General features: G+C 56.4%; 2 protein-coding genes across 3 annotated transcripts; both read left to right on the top strand.

The window, feature by feature from the left end:
• Window positions 1-1317: 1317 nt before the first annotated feature.
• LOC149286996 (nuclear envelope pore membrane protein POM 121-like) lies at window positions 1318-10999 on the top strand. The gene is made up of 13 exons (XM_089493507.1): window positions 1318-1700; window positions 2202-2435; window positions 2755-2931; window positions 3099-3179; window positions 3502-3676; window positions 4289-4401; window positions 4609-4682; window positions 4859-4983; window positions 5546-5648; window positions 5883-6095; window positions 6427-8334; window positions 8576-8710; window positions 9000-10999. The coding sequence occupies exons 1-13, from the start codon at window positions 1318-1320 to the stop codon at window positions 9092-9094; spliced, it is 3816 nt and encodes a 1271-aa protein (XP_089349633.1). The 3' UTR covers window positions 9095-10999.
• A 97-nt stretch (window positions 11000-11096) lies between these two features.
• On the top strand, window positions 11097-16918 carry LOC149286995 (E3 ubiquitin-protein ligase TRIM50-like). 2 transcript variants are annotated; one of them, XM_089493533.1, is made up of 6 exons: window positions 12044-12190; window positions 12300-12756; window positions 13306-13401; window positions 13786-14016; window positions 14441-14591; window positions 15285-16918. In XM_089493533.1, the coding sequence occupies exons 2-6, from the start codon at window positions 12334-12336 to the stop codon at window positions 15920-15922; spliced, it is 1539 nt and encodes a 512-aa protein (XP_089349659.1). In that variant the 5' UTR covers window positions 12044-12190; window positions 12300-12333; the 3' UTR covers window positions 15923-16918. The 2 variants fall into 2 exon arrangements, with proteins under 2 accessions (XP_089349658.1, XP_089349659.1); XM_089493532.1 differs by having other exon boundaries at window positions 11097-12756.
• Window positions 16919-20754: the final 3836 nt, after the last annotated feature.

Raw genomic sequence — 20754 nt, 5'->3', positions numbered from 1 at the left:
ATGTGAGCCTTGCTTTGCCCACGACGGAAGGGGCAAAGGGACCCTCCATCCTTCGGACCCTCACCCTCCAGGGTCTCCTGTGTTTGTGATGTTGGGGAGAGGGATGCCCACGGCCCAGTTCTCTCTCCAGGGCTGGCAGAGCGGTCAGTGAGGGTGAAGGGTGTCTGTGTCCTGTGGCCTTCCTCCTCCTCTGGATATCGTTGGACTGCAATGCCCATCAGCCCCTTTCTGGAGGCTGCAGTCTGACTGGAAGCTGTCTTGCCTCTGGGGGATACCAGCCCCCACCTGATGATGATGATTATCATAGTAATAATTCTGTTTATTAAAATTTCCAAATACTGTATATAAAAACATATTCAGGCGATTATATATTGCGTAATATAAAATATAACCCCCCCTTAGAAACGTCTACTAATGGCTTCCTTGACTACTGTGCCCTTATTAGTAACAATAATATTAATCACAGTTCATTATCATTACCCGCCTCTCCCCAGGGAATCAGGCAAGGAACAGCAGACTAACCAATGATAGTCTTTTGATGGATTTTAAGTATAAATTGTGTGTTTTAAGTGGAGTTGTGCCTTAAAACAATTTATATCCAAACCCATATTTTAACATGGACAGTGTTAGAAACCCTCCGGAGATGAGTCCCTAATACTGCCTTAAGTTGAGGCAGTGGATTGAGAGGTGGGAGCTCCTCCCCAATTTGAATGTGCTTTGATTGAGAGTTCCTGCATGGCAGGATGGGGTTGGACTGGATGGCCCTTTTGGGGCTCTCCTCCAACTCTGATCCTATAAGAAAAAGCCCCTTGGCCGGCAGTGTCCAGTGTCTCCTTCTGGTCAGTGGATATAGGATATAGGAGGTCCTTCACGGTCCATTATTTGGGGTGCAAGAAGGCACTCTGCCCATGCCCCGAAGCCCCCTTCTTCTCAGGCAGGAAGAGAGGCGACAGTGCGTGAGAAGAAGGGGTGTGGCTTGCGCGTGGCCCCGCCCATTCTTAGGCAGGAAGAGGGAAGTGTGTAGGTATGAGAAGAGGGGGTGTGGCTTGTGAGTGGCCCGCCCCTTAGCCCGGAAGAGGCAACTGCATGCGAAGACGAAGGGGTGTGGCTTGCGCACGGCCCCGCCCCCTTCCACCCGCGGCCTGCTGGGAGTCGTAGTACGGGGTGTGCTGCTCTCCCTCCCTCCCTCCCGCGCAGACCACGCCCCTTCGTGCGTGCGTGCGTGCGTTCGCGGTGCATGCCGGTCCGTAGCGCAGCGGCGGCGGCGGCGGCGGCGTCTTGGTGCGCGAGGGCCTCCTCCGTTGGCGCCTTCTTCGGATGCCTGGCGGGGGCGGGACGGGGCCCGGGCGGGGATGGGGCGCCCCTTCGCGGACGAGGAGCCGGAGCGGGAGGAGGCGCTGCTGGCCGCCGGAGCGGGAGGAGGAAGGGGCGCTGCTGCCGCTGCTGCTGTCGCTGCCCTGGGCCCCGGCGGCGGGGGCGGCCCTGTTGCTCCTCCTGGCGCTGGCCTGGCTGTGTCCGGCCTTGGCCTCGGGGCTGGCGCTGGCCCTGGCGGCGGCGGCGGGGGGCGCCTGGGCGGCTGGCAGGGAGCGGGCCCCGGGAGCCACGCCTCCGGGGAAGGGCGCCCCTTTGGCCAACGGAGGCCCCGCCGCAGGGAATGAAGGCGGCAGCAGGCGCCGCAGCCGCCGAAGCCGCGTCTATAGGTAAGGCGCTCTGCACTCTGCACTCTGCACATGCCCAGAGGGCGCCAGAGCGGGGCCTGGCCCTGAGCAGTGGGCGGCAAGAGGCTGCCTGGCCGTTTCTTCCCCGCGTGGCCCTCTTTGGGCTCCATGAGTCAAGGGGCTGGCTCCCCCCAACTCTGTGGGTCTGTGGCTGGTGCCATGGCTGGGGAGGGGTCTGGGGCCCTTTGGCCCAGGGTCCCTGCTGAGAAGCCCCTCTCCCCAAAGCCTCCCTGGGGCATCCATGGCCTTCGATGGGAAGCCCCTCTGAGAGCCCTTTGGCTGGAGGACTCTGAGTAATCGCACTAAGTAACAGTCATAGTAATTAATGGTGGAGAAGGAGGGCAGCCGCTGGGATGTGCCTTCCTTCTTCCCCATCACAGTCCAAGAGCCCTTCTTCGCTTCCTCTCCTCTGGGCTGGGGAAGGCTTCTTCTGCCCCCAAAGGCATGTGCCTCCCTCTCCCTCTTTCCTCTGCCCTTTTCCAGGGAAGGCCCGACTCCTCCGCCGCCGCCTCCTCCTTTTGTGCTGCCTCCTCCTCCTCCTCGCCGGAGGTACCCCATCCATCAGGCCCAGTACGCCTCGCTGGGCACCCTGCCCTCCATCTGCTGGGACGGCTACGGGCGCAAGAGCCGGCTCTCGGCTCACAACTCCAGCATGGTCCAGAGCCCCGTGACGGTCAAGATCGCTCGGCCGGACAGCGGCATCGGACACTCGTTCTTGTGAGTCCCCTCCATGATCCACCCCAAACGGGGCAGTTTCCGCACTTATGTAGGTGCTGGAAGGGGCATTTCTTTGCAGGAGAGGCCCTCTCTCTTGCCACCCTCCTTCTCCATGGGCCTCCAATGGCTTCTTATACGGCATCACCATATTGCCTTTGTGAGGTCGCTCCTGAGCCCTGAAGTCTGTGTCTGGACCAGGCCATTTCCCCCAAGAGGACCCCTGAGGGGACACATGGGGGAGACCTGGCTCTGGGGAACCGTTTTGTGGGGCCAGTGGAAACCCAGCACCCCAAGTAAGAGCAACCGTTTCCTTGGACAGGTTGGAGCAGCTGTCTTCTCCCGCGTCATTCTCGCCCACCCCCAACAGCACCCTGGACCCGTGTGCGAAAGAGACGGTGCTGAGCGCTCTCAGGGAGAGCCGGAAGAGGGTTGTGGAGGAGGAGGAGGAGGAGGAAGACCACCGGAGCTTCCTTGGCGGCCAGGAGAGCAAGCGGAGGTAAGGGCTCGGCCTCTCTCTGTGGGGGATCCTGGGGCTGGAAGAGATTGCTGCCATCAGGCTGTGTCATCCAGCAGGCCAGGGGGCAGTGAGTCGGCCACTTTGTCTGAGCCATACCTGGTCCAGCTTCCACCTGCTCCATGCCCTCCTTGCTGTTTTTCCTGCAGGCGCCATGATAGTGGAGGGAGTGGGCAGTCTGCTTTTGAGCCTCTGGTGGCCAATGGAGCCCCAGCATCTCTTGTACCCAAGTAAGTGATGAAAGCATGGCCAAGTAAGAAAGATTTCCTTCGGGCCACAAAGAGAGAGGATGCAGATGGGTATTTAGCCAAGGAAACCTCTTAAGCTTTCCATCCTGCTCCCCTTGCAGCCCTTCATGCCCCAGCTGCATTGGGAATGGGAAAGAGAAGCAACTTCTCCCTCTCCTCTGTCACAAGGGGTTTGCATGGGCACGGGTGGGTGCCCTTTCTGCACTCCTTGCCCCCATCTGCTGGGAAGTGGTTGGCTGCGTTAGGACTCGGGTAGGTTGGCGGCAGAGCTTGGCCCATCCCCTCTCTGCCTGGCTCTCTTTAGGCCTGGCTCTCTGAAGCGGGGCCTCCTCTCTTCCCACGGCTCGGAGGAGTCCTGCTCCAAGAGGTCCCGCACGTCCTCCCTCAGCTCCCTGAACAGCCTCTCGGGGGGCGGCATCCCCAGCTCCATCCGCAATGCCATCGCCAGCTCCTACAGCTCCACGCGGGGCCTCTCACAGGTATGCTGCTATGTGGCTTGCTTCTGGGGGGGGGGGGGGGGGGCGGGAACTGGCACCTTCCCTCCGGTGGAGTAGATCTGGTCTTCCTGATCAGATCTTCCATGGACTGGGCCAGTCAGTGGAGACCCAACAGTGGTCATAAAGAAAAGGAGAGGCTTTGGTTCTAGATTTATGGTGGCTGACCTTAGCCTTATGCCTGTCTGCTCAGAAGGAAGCCTCTCGGAGTTTTCTGGGCTGACATTTGGAGCGTCTGATGTAAAGAACTGCTCAGAGTTAGCAAAGGCTGTTGCAGAAACTTAGGAATGCTCTTGCTCTTTTGAAGCCTTGACTGCTCACGTAGTTGTAATTGTATGATAACTGTTAAAATTGGGCATGGTCTCATTGGACCCCTCCAGTCCCCTGAAGGGAAGTTGTTTGGGGTTTGATTAAGGCTTGGGTGGGATGCATGCGTATGCGCACCGTTTGCCAAGGCTTCTGCTCCTGGCTTTCGTTGTTCCTTGTAACTAAAATTTCATCCAGCCTCTGTCTAAAGAGGCTGTTAAACCTATGGAGCCAAAGGCAAGAGGCTTGCCATGCTTCTAAGGGTACCTGTCTCTGTCTCACATCTTCCAGATGTGGAAGAGAAGCGGCCCGAGTGCGTCTCCTCTTTCCAATCCCACGTCCCCCCGCTCTCAGACACCGGAAAGGCCAAACAAGAAGGCACGGTATCCCAACTGCTGCCTCCCGTGAGTACCGCCACCCCTCCTCACTTTTCTGACTGGGGCTGTGCTGGATTGAGGAAGCCGGAAGGGAGGGCCGGGCCTTGAAGAAAACACCTTTCCCCAGACAAGGCTGCTTTTAGCAAATATGCAGCTTACTAGTGTTAAAGTGGAAAGACGGAACTGGAGTCAGTGACTGAACTGAACAAAGAGTTCTCTCTGCCATTCTTGCAGGGAGGAGGAGGACTCTCTTAAGACCAGCACCTCCACACCGTTGAAGGCAGACAAGGAGGTGCAAGCAGAGAAAGGTGAGTGTGGGGCACTATACCAGGTGCCCGGAAGGTCCAGAAACCAGGGTGGATGTGGGAATGAGCCTTGGGGGCACAGAGGGTGGCTCTGAAGACCTTGGGCCAAAAAGCTAAGAGGGGATGTGAACATCCGCTTTTGGTCAGCGCTGTCATCTGTCCTCATCCTCTTCCTACAGCTGCAGAGACGGCCCTGCAGAGCAGACCCAGTCCCCAGGCCTCGCTCTCGTCTTTAGGCAGTGATGGCACGCGCAAGCGGAAGATTCAGCTGCTCTCGACTCGCCATGGCAACCATTTCACATTGGTGAGTCCTCCGATTCAGGGCACTTTGTGTTCCTTTCCCTATTTTCCTTTCCCTTGAACAAGGAAGGTCTCCGGGGGAGGGATGCCCTGCAGGACTGGGATAGTTGTGAGGGTACCTCCTCCCACCCAGGGCAGCTGTTGGGGCAACCACTGTGCAGATATGTGGGGGAGACCAAACGCTGGGAAAAGGCCATAGCGAGGTGTTCGCCTCTGGCTTTGTGGCTCAGTATCTCAACAGGGTCTGGGTCTCTTTAGATCTAGATCAGGGAGGGAAAAGGGGCCCTCCTTGAATCAAATGGGTTGTTAAACGAGCTCATTTTGTAGCATCTTGTACAAAAGTGTCTGTTTTTTGAGGCCAGAAGTGGTCACTCTCCCTCTTGGTTTTTCCCCGGGGGAGAAAATCAGTTCCTGGGCCCAGTGCTATTTCCCACCCGCTTTTTCCAAGGAGCATGAGGCTGAGACTCCTCAAAGCCTTGACCTGGTTGCCAGGGCAGGGAATGGGCACGCTCCCTCGAAGGAGAATCAGAGATGCTCATGCGGGTGCCCTTCTGTTCCCCTGGCAGCCTCCCCCACCTCAGCTTGGGTATCCAGTCACCTCAGAAGATTTGGATGCAGAAAAGGAGGCCACCCTGCAGTTATTCAACAAAGTCTTGGAGGACAAAACAGGTAGCAGAGGTATACCCCTTTCCCTCCCTTTTCCCTCCCTTTTCCCTGCCTTCCCTTGCTCCAAGTTCCCTTTTGTATCAAGGTCTGGATGTGGGTGGATCAGTCACCTCTTTCCAAAACAAGGCCTGGTTGCCACCGTTCTCCCTAGTTAGCCAGAGCCAGGAGAGGGGCAGTGGGCTCTCTCACCCCCAGGATGGCAAGGAAGTCTTGACTGGTCTTGCTCCTGCCTTGCAGATTCTGCCCTCAGTCCACCTGCAGAGACGGCTGCCTCTTCCTCCTCCTCTTCCTCCTCCTCCTCCTCCTCTGTGCCCAGCCCCTTGACCTTCTCACTGGCGCTGCCTGCCAAGCCCTCTGGGTCACTGCCCCCCTCGACAGCCGCAGCGGCCAACCCCCTTCTGGAGAGCCTGAAGAAGATGCAGGATGCCCAGAGCACCGCAGGGCAGGCTGGTGAGTGATCAGCTCCAAAAACGTGGGGAGCAGGGAGAATGGGAGCTTCCTAGTGGGGCTGGCTGTGAGGGCGCTGGGTCCACATCTCCCCAGAGGATCCTCTGCCTATCGCTGTGCAAGCCAGACTCAACTTCTAAGTGACCTGCTCTCCGGTTGGGTGCAGTGTTGCCTTTCCCCCAAATTCAGCCCTATGCAAGCAGGGATAGGCGTCAGGCTGTTTTTGACTGACTGACATGGCTTTCAGGATGGAGACTGGACTACTGAGCAGTCTGTTCTCCTGCTCTTGGCTGTTGCAGTGAGAGACCTCTACCGCTTCTTTGTCTTCCTTCAGATCCAGGGGCCAATTCATCCTCCACCACCACTGCAGAGACTCCTCCGCTGCCACCAGCCTCGGCCTCGCTGCCCCTGGGCACTTCGACACCTGTGACCTCTGGAGAGGGGGCAGCCAAGCCCCTTCCTCTTGCCTCCCCTCTTTCCCTGACCAGCACTGCTGCCCTGCCGCCCCCTCCTCTGCCTCCTCCTCCTGCTTCTGGTGCTGCCCAGCCTGCCTGCAAAGGAAGTGCCCCGGTGACCAGCTCCACCTCATCCTCCTCTGAGCTGAGCCAGACCCCAGCAAGGCCCTCCTCTGCACCCAAGCCCAGCATCCTCTTTGGGATCCTCACCAGTCCTCCAGATAGCCAGCCCTTGGCAGGAGCCTCCTCGGCCACCACCGCACCCTCCTCTCTGCCCGCTGCCACCTCTGCGCCAGTCTTCAAACCAGTCTTTGGCGCCCTGGCCAAGAGCGAGAGCCCAAGCCTCTCCAGTGCAGGCAGCACCTCAGGAACTTTCTCTGTCTCTCCTGGAACTCTGCCCTCCGTGACACAGCCTCCTCTGGCCCCTGGCCCTGGCACCTTCAAGCCCATCTTCGGGGGTCTGCCCACATCTACCACCACAGCGGCTTCTTCGCCCTTTAACTTCCAGCCAGCCTTCACCCCTGCCAGCACCGCCGCCACTGCTGCAGCGTCCAGCATTCATGGGTTCCCTGCTCCCTCTGAGGCAGGAGCGGCCACCACTTCCACCTTAGCTTCCTTGCTCTCCACAACAGCTGCCGTCACGAGTGTCTCTGCCAGCAAGCCTGTCTTCAGTTTTGGGACTGGCCTGCAAGGCCTTGGTGGCAGTGGCGGCATGGCCACCCCTGCAGCCGTGGCAGTGGCCCCATCCGGAATTGCGGCCCCCGCTGCCCTGCCTTCCCAGCCCTTGATTTTTGGGGCCCCATCCACCACCACTGGTGTCACTGCAGTGGCCCCCCTGTTCCAATTTGGCAAACCGGCAGGCACCCAGGGCTCCACGCTTGGCCCCTTGGCTGGCTCTGCCTCTAGCACCACCACCCAGGCAGCATCTAGCACCACTGCTATAGCCTCTGGCGGCTTCAACATCTTTAGCAGCAGCGGTGGCAGCTCCTCGCTGGCCCTGACAGCCCCCTCCATGGCACCCACTACCACCATGCCCGCCACTGTCACGGCTGCGTCACAGCCTTCCCTGACATTTGGATTGGGCCCCTCGGCCTTTGGTGGGGGCTTTGGCACAGCTTCTAAAGGCCCCCCTCCTCCATACTCAGCAGAGCCCAGCCAACTGACTTTTGACACAGGAGCCCTGGAGGGTCAGCCACCGCCTGCCAAGCCCTCCACAGGACCGGTGACCTTTGGCACGCCCTTCAGCTTCACAGGCTCAGTGGTCCAACCGGCCACCCAGCCGGCCTTTGGTGCGGGTGCCAGCAGTGGTGGCCCACAGCCCACCTTTGGTGGCCCTGGGTCCCTGGTATCCTTTGGGGCCAAGAGCGCATCCCAGCCTGCCTTTGGATCTTCTACATCGGTCTTCTCCTTTGGGGCAGCCACCACCGCGGCGGGCACGAGCTTTGGCTCCAGCACTCAGACTACGGCCAGCAGTGGTGGGAGCAGCACGGCGGCCGGCTCAGTCTTTGGGGCTCCAGCCCCAGCTCCCTTTGCCTTTGGGGCCTCCAGCCAACCGGCGGCAGCAGGAGCAGGGGGCAGCGCCTTTGGCATTGCGGCAGCTGCCAGTGTTGCTGGCACAGGAGTGCCCTCTGTTGGCTTCAGCTTTGGCGGAGGGCAGAGCGCGGGGACAGGGGCTGCCACCCCCTTTGGATCTTCCTTGGCAACAAACCCGCTGGGCATCCCGGCCCAGAGCTCCAGCTTTGCTTTCGGCATCACAGGCACTCCGGAGAGCAAGCCGGCCTTCGGAGGTGAGTCCCTTTTGGTGAGGCAAAGGGGCAAAGGACACCAGGTAGACTGCTGTGGCCAGGCTGCTGACAGAGGCTTGTATTAGGGAGTCTATGTGCATGGCAGGGAGGTTGACTGGGTGGCCCTTATGGTCAGCTATGTCGTTCTGTGATTCTAGGGCCTTTGAATGGGCTGTGCATGTCTTCGATTTTGACGTTTAAACACAATTTTAAATGCTTTTAAACCCTTCTCTTTGCCTTCCAGGAGCACCCACCCCTACCTTTGGGCAGAGCACTCCCACAGCATCCGCAGCTGCTAGTGGGGCCGCGCTGGGAGCCAGCACCATTTCCTTCGGAACACCTGTCACCCCGACCTTTGGAGGAGCAGGGCCCACGTTCAGTAAGTCATGGGAGGGGGCACACCAACCAGCTGCAGGTTTTTTGGGGCAAAGGACTTCCTTGGGCAGGTTGTGTGAACCTGCTTCCTTACTAGCAAAAATCCGCCGCAGATGTGGCATAAGGTTAGGGAGGATTCCGCTCCAATTTGTTTTCCATGCTGTAGTGCTTGGTTTTGGGGGGGGCACCTGTGTCATGAGGTAAAAGGCCTGGAAAGGCAGCTGAGCCACTCTGGTGGGGGGCATCTGTAGCCTTGCCTTGGCTGATGGAGACAACCTTGTTTGTCCCTCCAGGCCCCTCGGTGCCCAGTTTCTCCATCGGGGCAGGAGCCAAGACGGGGGCCCGCCAGCGCCTCCAGGCCCGGAGGCAGCACACTCGCAAGAAGTGACCCTGTGGCTGGACTGTCCCTCCTGCCCGCCCTGCTGACCAACTGACTGATGGAGGGAGGGAAGGAAGGAAGGAGGGCGGGCAGCTTCCTCCTCCGGCGCGCACCCTCAGCGGGACTGACTATTGTGGGCGCCTGTCTTTCTCTGTGGCACCCACTGGGTCCCCTTTGGGCCAAAGAGAGATCTCTGAAACCCCGCTCCCCTTTTTACTTGAACAGTCTGTGACGGAGTCTGGAGAAACGTTTGTACATATCTGCTCCTTTCTCTTCCGTCCCAGACCCCCTCCATCTTCCCTCCTCCCTCGTCTGGCCTCGTCCCTGTCCTCTTCTGGGGGGCCAGGGGTGCTTGGCTAGCATCTGCATGCGTCTTCTCTTTTGGACCCCTCCCAAGCCAGCCTTCCTCCCCACCGGCTCCTTCCTCTCTCGGGGCTGGGAGACTCCTTTCGGAGCGAAAGGCCCTGGTCCCTCCTGTGGGCCAGGCAGCCTCTCTGCCTGGGAGGGCAGACCCCCTTCTAAGGAGGCTTCCTGGGTTCAACCCTCTTTATTGGGGGTGGGGGCAAGGGATCTTTCATGGAAACACTAACCAATGTTGTTGCTGGCTGTGGGGCTGGCTGGGGCGGGAGTGGGCCAGAGGGTTGTGCCCCTTCCCTGCTTTCCTGAGCCCCCTGGCAAGGGAAGGAGGGAAGGAGGACCGCCATCCACTGCCCCTGCTTTGCTTCCGCACCCCACCCTCTGCCCCACTGTCTTGTGTTTTACTCACTATGTCTGTGTTCTTTCCTTACTTTTAAAAGAAAAAAATTACTCTGTGAATCGAGTTTGGAGGAAGAATTGAACTGTATGTGTGGCGGCATGTTGATAATGCCGGACCTGCTGTAAACATTTTTGGGGGCGCCTGTCTCCAGCGGAGACGCACCCCGCCAAATTGGGTGTGGACGGTGGCTGCATCGCTGTGTGGCGAGGTGTGTGTGTGCGTGGCGTGGACCTGCGCGTGAGGCGCTCTGCTGCTTGGGAGGCTGGCGCTGCCCACGGGGGGGGGGGGGCAGAGAAAGGAAGGGGAAGGGGCTGTGGCTCTGAAGGGACATTGCAGGGGAGCCCCACCTGGAAAACCAGCCCAGGAGAAGCTTCCCTCTGGGTCTTTCCTGCCTAGGATTGCATCCAGTTGCCCTGGGGAGCAATGGAGAGGGGCTATGGCCCCTTTCCGGCAACCAGCGGTCTCCCCTTTGCCCCTTTGGGAAGGAGCCCCTCTGAAACCCAAGACAGCCCCCCAAAACACACACATTTTGGGTGGCTGCCAGCTCTTTTTCCTCCATCAGAGAGAAAGGTGTGAGTGTGTGCAGAGCCTGCCTCATTCTAAATTTAAAAGATGATAATAATAATAATATTTAAACATTTTTTAACAAAGTAAAAGTTTATTTTTATATTTAAGCTAAATTGCCTTTGAATTCCTTCAAGCTTGGTTCATGGAGGCGTGGAAGTACAGCGCTGTTTGTTAGGGAATTGGCCGACGGTTTGGGGAAGAGGAAGCGGAAGAAACGGAAGAGACCCCCTTGGGATGGGACCTCTTTTTTTGGGGGGGGAATCTCCCAAATCTCCTTCCCTCCCTCCCTCCCTCTTCGCCTTGCCAGGCCAGCGTTTCATGTTTTTGTTTTCTACTGTGGATGTGACTCTGTCTGTTCTGTCCTGCTTGAGAGAAAGAGAGAGAAAGGGCCTTTTGCCAGGAGCGGGTGGGGGCCGTGGGGGCGGCATGTGGAAGGGAAGGTTCATGGACGCGAGCAGGGAGCAGGTTGGCGTTCTGTTTTAAAATGTTGCAACAAAGACTTGGATCATTCCTGTTGAGGGTTTTAGTGTGAATGTGCAATTTGTTTTCCTTGCTTACGTTGATTTAAAATAAAACCGAGACTGCTTGAACTGGTGCCTGGCTGCTTGAGTGTTTGGCCCAGGGCCCAGCGTGCCACGTCCGGTGCCCTTGTTGGGTTCTCCCAGCTCTGTGGGACGCCTGGTGAGCCAGCCACATGGGTTTTGCACCAAATGTGAGTGGAGAGGGGTGTGGGGGTGGCTGAAGAGCAAGCCCAGCCCAAGAGACGAGGGTGGTCAACTCAAAGGGCTGGACCCACATGCAGAGACACGACCAGCTGGAGCAGTGGTTGGCACCTCAAGTTGGGAGAGGATGGGGGAGCAGGGGTCCCATTCTGGCTGCTCACCTCTGAGGCTTAAGACAGCCATCAAACAGCAGTCCTAACACTGGAGGACTTTAGCTGGTTCTCGGAGGGAAAGGGCCAAGAGTTGGAGGTGTGGGTGCAGATGGCATCCTCTTGGGCATTGCTGTTCCAACTGAGGAAGTGCCCCTGGGTCCCACACATTCTGAGCTGCTTCTCAAAATGGTGGGGAGGGGGACCCCCAGCCCCACTCCCCCAAAGCTTTGAGGCCTTTGAAGCCCCTGTTCCACTTGCCCCAGTTTTGCCACTTGTCTCCTCAGCCTCACTCCACTCCCACCATGCAAGTGGACCCTTATGTCCAAGAGTTGGGAAAGCTGTCTGGGACAGCAGTCCCACCATCCCCTAGCTGCCCTGAGCAGGGAATTAGCCCACGCAATCACCCTGATTTTTACCTTTGGTGGCAGGCTTGTGAATACCAGGCGTTCTTTGGCGCCTTTGAGACCAATCAGAGTTTGCATACCGGAGGGGCGTGGTGGCCTCCCATGCCAGGCCCCTGTGGCCCCTTGCCAGCTGTAGGGGGTGGTTGGGCCTGTGCATCCGCAAACACGTCTGGCGGGTGGAAGGGAAACCTCTTCAGCAAGGTGAACCTCAAGGTAGGTAAAGGTACGTTTGCACAGCAGGGGTGTGTGCCTGGCGCGGAGGAGGGCTTGGCAGCCGTTGGGCACTTCTTCTGTCCCGTTCAGCTGTAGCTGAAGCTTGGTGTGGCTGCCAGGCCTTGATGGTAGTCTCTGCACCTCCTGGGCTTTAAGCCACATTTGGAAGAAAAGAAGGACATTGGGCTCAGGACCGGAAAGAGAAGGCCTGCACCCCAGACCTTACTCAGCTGGTGCTGCTGCTGCTGCTGCTGCTGCTGCTGCTGCTGCTGCTGCTGCTGCTGTGGAAGGTATGTAGGAATGGGCTGCCCATGGGTCATGGGTGTGTGTGTGCCCTTTGGGCAGGATTTCAATGGAAAGGGGTGGGCCTCCCTATCTCTGCCCCTCTTCTCGCTGCAGGAGTTGCCAGCCTGCCTTGCCTCTGTGCCCAACGATGGCTCGGAAGATGAGCATAGACCAGCTGGAGGACCAGCTCCTCTGCCCCATCTGCTTGGAGGTCTTCCGGGAGCCCCTGATGCTCCAGTGCGGGCACTCCTACTGCAAGCCCTGTGTGGTCTCCCTCTCGGGGGGCCCAGAGAGGCCCTTCCTCTGCCCTGTCTGCCGCAAGGCTGTTGACTGCACCAGCTCCCCGCCCAACGTCAGCCTGGCCCGCGTCATTGAGGCCCTGCGTGGCGCGGGGGAAGGCAGTGGCGCTGGTGGTCCCGAGGCCTGTGAGGAGTCCTGCCCCGACCACCACAACCCCCTCAGCCTCTTCTGCGAAGACGACCGGGCCGTGATCTGCGGGCTGTGCGGCACCATCGGCACCCACCGGCAGCACAAGGTCACACCTGTCTCCAGCGTCTACAGCCGGATGAAGGCAGGTGGGGCAGAGACGGCAGGGGGCAGGTGGGAGGGTGTAGCAAGGGCTCCTGCATGCCCACCATGCCAGTCTAGTAATAATTCATTCACAGCGGGATGATCTTCTCCCACACATACCCATCCCCCCAGGCCAAGGGTATTTCTCATGTGGGGTGATGGCGCTCATGGGGTGGGGTGTTGTGGGTCAGGGTGGCTTCACATGGCAATGAGGTATGTGGTGGAGGACGGCTCCCACTCTCTGGTCAAGGGCAGAGGGGTGGCACAGGAGCCCTCAGAGCCAGCAGATGGAGCCTTGCCCTGTATGAGGGAGGCGGAAAAGCAGATCTGTGCCACAGAGTGCCAGCCACTGGAAAGGGCACAAGATAAAGCCAGAAACGCCCCTTCAACTTCTCTGCCTGCCTGGAAACAAAGTGATTCTGGGTGCCCAAGTCGAAAGAATCTTGAGGGCCAAAGGTTCAGAATCGCACACCGCTTTGAAAATGGGGAGCCTAATTCCAGGTGGGGCAATGCCAGCCCAGGAGACTAAAGCCTTCCTTATCCTCCTCAGGAGGAGCTGTCTGTCCTGATGACTGGGGTGCAGCAGCAGCAGAGGGACCTGAATGAGCATGTAAGCCGGCTGATGAACAACAAGACGCGCATTGCGGTGAGCATGGAGGGTGCCCACACCCCCACTTACACTCCCCTCCTCCTATGCCGCACGGTGGCATGGAAGGGCAGAAGGGCAATGCCAACCGTGAAAAGACACACCAAGTGTGTACAACCAATTGGATGATACTCTCCTGGGCATCATTCTTGATAGTGTTTGGAGTGCCAGGAGGCGTGCTTTGGGACAAATGTGAATTCATCCCTGCCTGGTGAATTCCAGAGTACGTGTCGCTGCCCACTGCCAGTATTGTCCTGGTTGGCTTTGCAGGGAGAGTCAGGTCACCCCCAAAAGCCAAAGCTGTCCCCTGCACAGCATGCCCACAAAATGGGCCTGGCATTGCCCTCGTGGTGGTAAATTTTTCCTATGGCTGTCCCCCGTCAGAACGAGTCGGACGTCTTCAAGTGGGTGATCCGGAAGCAGTTCCAGGAGCTGCACAGGTACATCGACGAGGAGAAGGCCCGGTTCCTGGGGCAGATCGAGAGGCAGGTGGCCGGCCTGGTGGCCTCCATCCAGGTCCAGGCAGAGCAGGCTGCAGACGCCCTCCGGGAGCTGAAGGAGTTGGAGGACTCCCTGCAGAGCCTCAACAACGAAAGCCAACTGGACTTCATCCGGGTTCGTGGCTGCGGCTGGGATGCCCAGGGCACCGGGAGGGAAGGGCTCCTGGCCCAGAGAGAGTCTTGGCCTAGTTTTGGCGACAGATACGGTTCCGAGTAAATATTGAGCTAAGGGAGAGAAAATATTTGACTGTTTCTACATCTTCGTCCCTGGTTTTAAAGTTGTGCCACTCATTTAAGCTTCGGCTGTAGCCCTGCTTTTCCACTTAACTTTGCTCAGTAGCAGTTCCAAGCTTTTATGGTTTCCTCCTAGCAATGTGGAATCTTCTGCATCTCTTAAAACTGTTGATGTCCCTTCTTGTAATATGAGCCCTCTAAAGGCGTGGCAGGAGTGTGTCTGTGTCTACTTGTGCACATGAGTTCTTTGCCATGTGTCTTCACGGCACAAGCTCACGGCATCTTCTGTGTCTCTTCTTTTGCAGAAACACGGCTCCCTCCCTTCCAGGTCCGAACTGCCCCATCAGCACCCGGCCGAAGGGGGCACCTTCACCGCCGTCTCCTTTAAGCCCGGCTTCCACCAAGACGACGTCCAGATGATGGTGTGGAAGCGGCTGCTCCGCAGGGTCCTCCCAGGTAAGAGGTGGGGAATGGGACAAAGGGGGCAGGCAGATGGGGGGCAGGAGGACTTGGCCTCCTCCTTCTCCTCCACATTTGGGTGTGAGTGTTCCTCGGATCGTTTGTGGAAGTGAAGGCTTTACATCCGTGGAGGAAGGAGTGTGCAAACGGAGGGGTGTGTGTAAAAAGAGGAAGATTTGGGACAGGTCACAGGGGTGGCCACATCCTGTGAGATTGCTGTGGCAGAATGGCCAGCAAACGCCGCAACTTGCCTGTCATCGGCATCGCCAGACTGCCAAGTTTCCTTTTAAAAGGAGTTTGTTCTCGTTGCTCAGAGCAGCGTTTGAGAACAAGCCCATTGTTCATTACAACACTTGGCAATGTGGCCTGTCATTGATACATGGCACCGCACTTCGCTTTTAAAAACAAGTCCTATAATTGGTAAAGAGAACTGTGTGAAACGTAACAGTGCCTCATCAGAGCGACTCTAGAAGCGCCTTGACATTTCTAGCCAAGGGCTCCTGTTAACTCCAGTTAAAGCTCTGGGAGAGGAGCCTGGTTCCTGCTGGTGTCTGAGAAGTCACCCCACACTTCCAATACTGGAAAAAGTAGTGGGATTTTACATGCTGTGTGTACAATGTGCACACATTACTTTGTGTTGCTTACTGTTCTTTCCCACAAACCAACCCCTCACGGCCTTCTCTCTCCCAGCGCCAGAGACGCTGAAGCTGGACCCGGAGAGCGCCCACCCAATGCTGGAGCTCTCCAAGGGCAACACGGTGGTCCGGTGTGGCCTCCTCTCCCAGCGGCGCAACAGCCACCCGGATCGCTTTGACTACAGCACCTGCGTCCTGGCCAGCAAGGGCTTCTCCTGGGGGCAGCACTACTGGGAGGTCATCGTGGGGGGCAAGAGCCACTGGCGCCTGGGGGTGGTCAAGGCCACCGCCAGCCGCAAGGGCAAGCTAGGCAAGAGCCCCGAACAAGGGGCCTGGCTCATTGGCCTCAAGGAGGGCAAGGTCTACGAAGCCTTCGCCGGTCCCCGGGTGGCCCTGCCCCTGACGTCCAGGCCCCGCCGCGTGGGGGTCTTCCTCCACTACGAACGGGGGGAGGTGGCCTTCTTCAACGCCGACAGCCCCGATGAGCTCCTCCTGATGTACGCCTTCCAGGCCGAGTTCCAGGGGAAGCTCTACCCGCTGCTGGACGTTTGCTGGCACGAGAGGGGCACCAACGCCCTGCCCATGATCCTGCCCACACCAGCCATGCTGCAAGCCCAAGGTGACAACAGCGGTGCCGAGGACGGCAGCGGCGGCGACCGCAGCAGCGACCCCGAGCAGCCCACCAAGTTGTAGCCGGGAAAGCAGTGCCCCGTTGGCTGCATGCCGACTGGCTTCTGCCACGGCCGAGTCTCCCGATGTCCTTGCAAACGTCTTTTGAGTTCTTTGTAGTTACTCTGCAGCCCCTGGAAAAAGGCTGCAAGACCACAAACACCATCCGGAGTTCTGGCTAATGGTCTTTTGCCAAAGAGCAGCCACCTTCTTCCATGGGGCGATGCGGGGGGACGCGTGACTTTATGGGGGTCCTCCCTATGTGAGGAGAGAGGAAAGACGTGGAAAGGACAGCTGGCCATTTTTACTGTTAGGAATTTTTAACCTTTTGCCTGTTTTAATTTCTTGCGCTTTCCTTGGGCTTCCGGTTCTGAGCGAAAGGCACATTTGTCGGTGATTCAAGCAGTGATAGGAATGGGCTCTATGGCCAAGCAGGGGCAGAACTGCTTTAGGCCTGGAAGTGGAGCGGGGAACATCTGCCACCCCCCAGATTTGTTAGACTGCAACTCCCATGACCCCTTGCCCTTGGGACACACTGAGGAGGGCTGCTGGGAGTTGCAGCCCAGCAACATTTGCCAGTCCTGCACTCTCCCCACTCCGCATTCAGGAAGGAAATGATGGTGTTAAGGTGCCACAAGACTGAATAAAGACAGATTTCTCAACTTTTTTCTTGGCTTGGAGTTCCTCTTTGGTTCACAACAGCCACCCCCTGGAAGCGCCAGTGCGGACCCCTGGCCCCTTTGGGCATCAAGAACTCTGCCAGTCTGGGGCACATGGTGCAATGTTCAATTCAGTTGGCCACAGGTGTCAATTGCCAAGGATCAATTAAACTGCTCATCCCAGATGTGTGGTCTTGTCTGATTTCTTTACATGCATCCAAAGCAAGGGCTGCTGCAGGGCCAGGTCTTGGCCACAAGAGGGCAGCACAAGGCCAGCTCCTTTGCCTTTGGCAAATATATGCCACATACTCTACCCATCACATATTCTGTCAATCAATTGCACATTCTGTCACTCACATATTCTAATTATCTATGTAACTGTGTGTGTAATATTATGTGTGTATAATTATATATATGTATTTAAAACTTTATATGTGTGTGTGTGTGTATGCTGCTGTAGTCATGTGCCTTCAAGTTGTTTCCAACTTATGGCGACCCTATATATGGGGTTGGCATGGCCCTCCTGGTCCAAACCCATTCTGTCGTAGGGATATATAGCATATAGGACAGTTCCCATCATCCTCATCAGGCACAGCATGGTGGTGGTGGTGGTGGGGGGGGTTCAAGCCTTTCAAGAGTAGGGTTGGAGGACAGTTCCCATCATCCCCAGGCAATGCAGACGTTGGGGGAGGTCTCCCTTCGCCCCCTGATGCTCCTTTCTGGAAATCCCCAGAATGCTTGAGCCCTGTGGCCATGTGTGTTGGGGGTGATGGGAATTGTAGTCCAGAGCTAAGAAGTCTGCACTCGCTAAGGGCGCCTTCTTTTGCGATGGGGATTGCATCTGCCATGCAATAAATGTTACATCTGCCACGTAAATAATACAATATAGATTACATCCCTCGCTAGCCACCCTAGATATATTTGTATTTCTCTGCATCGCTATTCTCCCCCAGCGAGGATAGGATTTACGCCAGGCCTCCTCCTCCTCCTCCTTCTCCTCTGGATGGCCCTTGGGGTTCCCTTCTGTCTCTAGGACTCTGTGTATTCCTGCATGGCAGAAGAAGGGGCTGCACTGGATGGCCTTTCTGGTTTCTCCAAAGGGTCAGCTTGCATACTGAAGAGAGCAACATGTGGGAGGAGATAATGCGATCAGAGCGTCCTGTTGGCAAGGTTTCGAGTTGGGAGGCAATGGAGTTTTTGATCATGAAGCCTACACCCGAAAGATGTTTTTCAGTTTTGGGTTTGTCAGACCGTGTTCTTTAAGGCTGCCTTCGTCATGGAGACGAACCTCACTAAGAGCAGCGATGTTGATGTTAAGTCGTGACAAATCGGGCGATTAGAGCAGAACGACGCTCAGGACGTCCACTGTCTGCAGAATCTTGCATGGTTCTGATGTTCCAGCATGCAAGCGTTAGTCCATTTGCACCTTTGGAGGCTGGTGTGTGCCTTTGTCTCTTTGTCTTTGTTTGACCGCATCAGAAGATGCCCGTTGGCCGCGGCTAGCCAACCGGGTTGTTGGGGATGAGCTTTCTTTAGGCCGCCTTTTCTAGGCCCCTCTCCATATGGAGCAAGCAGTGCTCTCCTTAAAAAAGGCTGCTTGGTCATTCAGGATGCTGCCGAATGAGACTGTCATCCCCGGTCAGTCTCAAGCCACCAAAGTCCTGAACTGCCTGCATGCAGGGTTGGGTCTGTGGCTTCCAGTGCACCTTTACACTTGCCATTTTGTCCCTCGCCTATCGCTACAGGGCTTTTTCGGGGATTGGATGTATCCTTGAAGCCTGTGCAATGGGTTTTTCTGGTGGAGTGCAGCGTGCACAGAACTGGCCTCACCCTTTAAACCAGAGGTTCGTCTGCTGAGGCCTTGACAAGCATGGACGGTGGCAGCGAGGTCCTCGGGTATCCTCTTAGATGGTTGACCTTACAGGGTTAGAGGAGCAGCATCTGCCCGGGTTTGGGATGAGGGTTTTCCTTCTCCCAGGATGGTGGCCATAAGGCTAGAGAGCCCATCCTGCCCTTTGGCGCTCAGACATTAGGACGCTCCTTAAGCCAAGGGTCTGCCATCCTAGATCTGTGCCTTTTCGTTCTTGTCCCTAACTACAGTGAAGTTCATTTGGTTCCTTTTGGCCCAGCTTTTGCATCTATTAAGATCATGTTGAATTGGGATCCTGTCCTCTGGGGGGGTGAGCTATTCCGCCTCATTCGGTGTCATCTGCACATTTGATAAGCATGCCCTCTATTCCTTCCTCCAAGTCCTTGATCAAGATGCCAAATAGCCAACTGGGCCCAGGACAGAGTGCCACTGGACACCCCACTGGTCACTTCTCCCCAGGACGAAGGAGAAGAAGAAGAGGAGCCATGGCTAAGCAGCCTTTGGGTTTGACGGTCAAACGATTACATATGAAATCAATTCAAACATTTAAAACCATTTAGGCATTGAGGGCTTTTTTCAAATAACCAATATTTGTTTGTTTGTGTATTCGTTCTGCCTTCTGCCCAGTTCAATACGAACGGAGGCTGACAAGGTGGACGGAGTGGCTGTTTGCAGCTGCATCCTGCCATTTCCCAGAAAGGGATCCAAGGAAGCGGCTCGCAAGGATTTGGGATACTCAGAAAGCAAAGCCAAGTGAACAGCTTGACTTCTGCAGACAGAACTACAGTTAACCCACCTTGCAAGCCTATAGAATGCAGTCCTGGGCTTTTTGACCATCGAGTCCTAGAGTTGGGAAGAGACCCCAAGAAGGGCCCTGATCCACTCCACCCCCTTTATTCTGCCATTCAGGAACTCATAGAGAACCTTAGAGTTGGGAGACACCCCAAGAAGGGCCCTGATCCACTCCATTCCCTTTATTCTGCAATGCAGGAACTCATAGAGAACCCTAGAATTAGGCTCCCTGTCGCTGCAACTGGGTCCGCATGCCTTCACTGGTGTTTTCCCATGGCCCTGATGGGATTTTTAGTTCTGTGAGATATTTAGGCTTTTCTGTCAGCAAAGTGCCACAACTAACTACAAATCCCAGGATCCCGTAGAATGGAGCCCTGGCAGCTAAAGTGGTGCCCAAGGGCATCATTTCTGCACTCCCCCCATGAGAGGCTTCTCAGCCTGGCTGCCATCAATTGAAGGTAAATGTAAATGCAGACTGGGGCATTATTAAAAGCAGCTGCATGAACACACGAATTATTACTCAACATAAGTGTTTATTATTATAAAAGTCATAAAAACAAAGGTTCAGTAACAACTGCTGTAACGAAGGGCTAGCAGTGAGTGACACGGTCTAAGCATTAATAGTTACAGTAATTCAAAACACTACTATGCCATACAGATGCAATAATAAGAATAACAACAATATCTATTTATTTAAACATGATAATGCTTTTGAGAACAATAACAGCAATGGGCCTTTTGGGCCCTGTCTCCTCCTCCTCCTGCATTCATACGAGCCACTGCTGGTTTTGCTGGCCTTGTCCCACTGGGAGCTCGTTCCTGCCATTCTCTGGAGATGGCCAGGTGGAAGGAAGGAAGGAAGGAAGGAAGGAAGGAAGGAAGGAAGGAAGCAAGGAAGGGAAAGGACATTTCCTCCTGAGACTGGAGCTGCCTGCGCAGAAAGGAGGCGTGTGTGCTCCCAGAGTCCTGGGTCTGGGGTCCTCCTCTTCCATGGGAAAGGCACCGAATGGAGGGAGAGGGGAGGAGGAAGGGAAGGGGAGGGGAAAGGGGAAGAAGGGAAAGGGAAAGGGAAAAGGGGAAGAGGGGAAGGAGAAGAAGGGGGAAGGAAAAAGAGAAGGAAAGAGGGAGGTAAGGAAGAGAAGGAAGGAAAGAGGGAAAGAAGAAAGGGAGGAAGAGGGAAGGAAGGAAAGAAAGAGGGAAGGGAGGGAAGAAAGAAGGAAGAGAAGAAAGATATAAGGAAGGGAGGGAAGAGAAAAGCAAGAAAAGGAAGGAAGGAAAGAAGGGGAGGAAGGGAGAAAGGAAGCAAGGGAGGAATTGAGGAGGGAAGGAATGAAGGCAATAGAAAGGAAGAAAGGGACGGAGGATGGGAAGAGGGAAGAAAGGAAAGGAAAGGAAAGGAAAGGAAAGGAAAGGAAAGAAAGAAAGAAAGAAAGAAAGAAAGAAGGAAAGGAAGGAAGGGAAGCAAGGAAAGAAAGAAGGAAGCAAGCAAAGAGAGAGGGAAGGAGGGAGAGAAGAGAAGAAAGGAAGGGGAGAGA

This window comes from Sceloporus occidentalis, unplaced genomic scaffold (assembly GCF_023333645.1).
Source record: "Sceloporus occidentalis isolate IW3139 unplaced genomic scaffold, rSceOcc1.0.p SCAF_64, whole genome shotgun sequence".
Classification (NCBI taxonomy): Eukaryota; Metazoa; Chordata; class Lepidosauria; order Squamata; family Phrynosomatidae; genus Sceloporus; species Sceloporus occidentalis.
This window is presented reverse-complemented; position numbering and strand designations above follow the sequence as displayed.

What these genes read in the sequence shown, in the direction of transcription:
- LOC149286996 (XM_089493507.1), top strand. Translation starts at nt 1,318, where the DNA reads ATGCCTGGCGGGGGCGGGACGGGGCCCGGGCGGGGATGGGGCGCCCCT. An exon ending in CGCCGAAGCCGCGTCTATAG is followed by an intron (nt 1,701 to 2,201) that starts GTAAGGCGCTCT and finishes GCCCTTTTCCAG; the next exon opens with GGAAGGCCCGACTCCTCCGC. An exon ending in GGCATCGGACACTCGTTCTT is followed by an intron (nt 2,436 to 2,754) that starts GTGAGTCCCCTC and finishes TTCCTTGGACAG; the next exon opens with GTTGGAGCAGCTGTCTTCTC.
- LOC149286995 (XM_089493532.1), top strand. Translation starts at nt 12,253, where the DNA reads ATGGAAAGGGGTGGGCCTCCCTATCTCTGCCCCTCTTCTCGCTGCAGG. An exon ending in ACAACAAGACGCGCATTGCG is followed by an intron (nt 13,402 to 13,785) that starts GTGAGCATGGAG and finishes GTCCCCCGTCAG; the next exon opens with AACGAGTCGGACGTCTTCAA. An exon ending in GCTCCGCAGGGTCCTCCCAG is followed by an intron (nt 14,592 to 15,284) that starts GTAAGAGGTGGG and finishes TCTCTCTCCCAG; the next exon opens with CGCCAGAGACGCTGAAGCTG.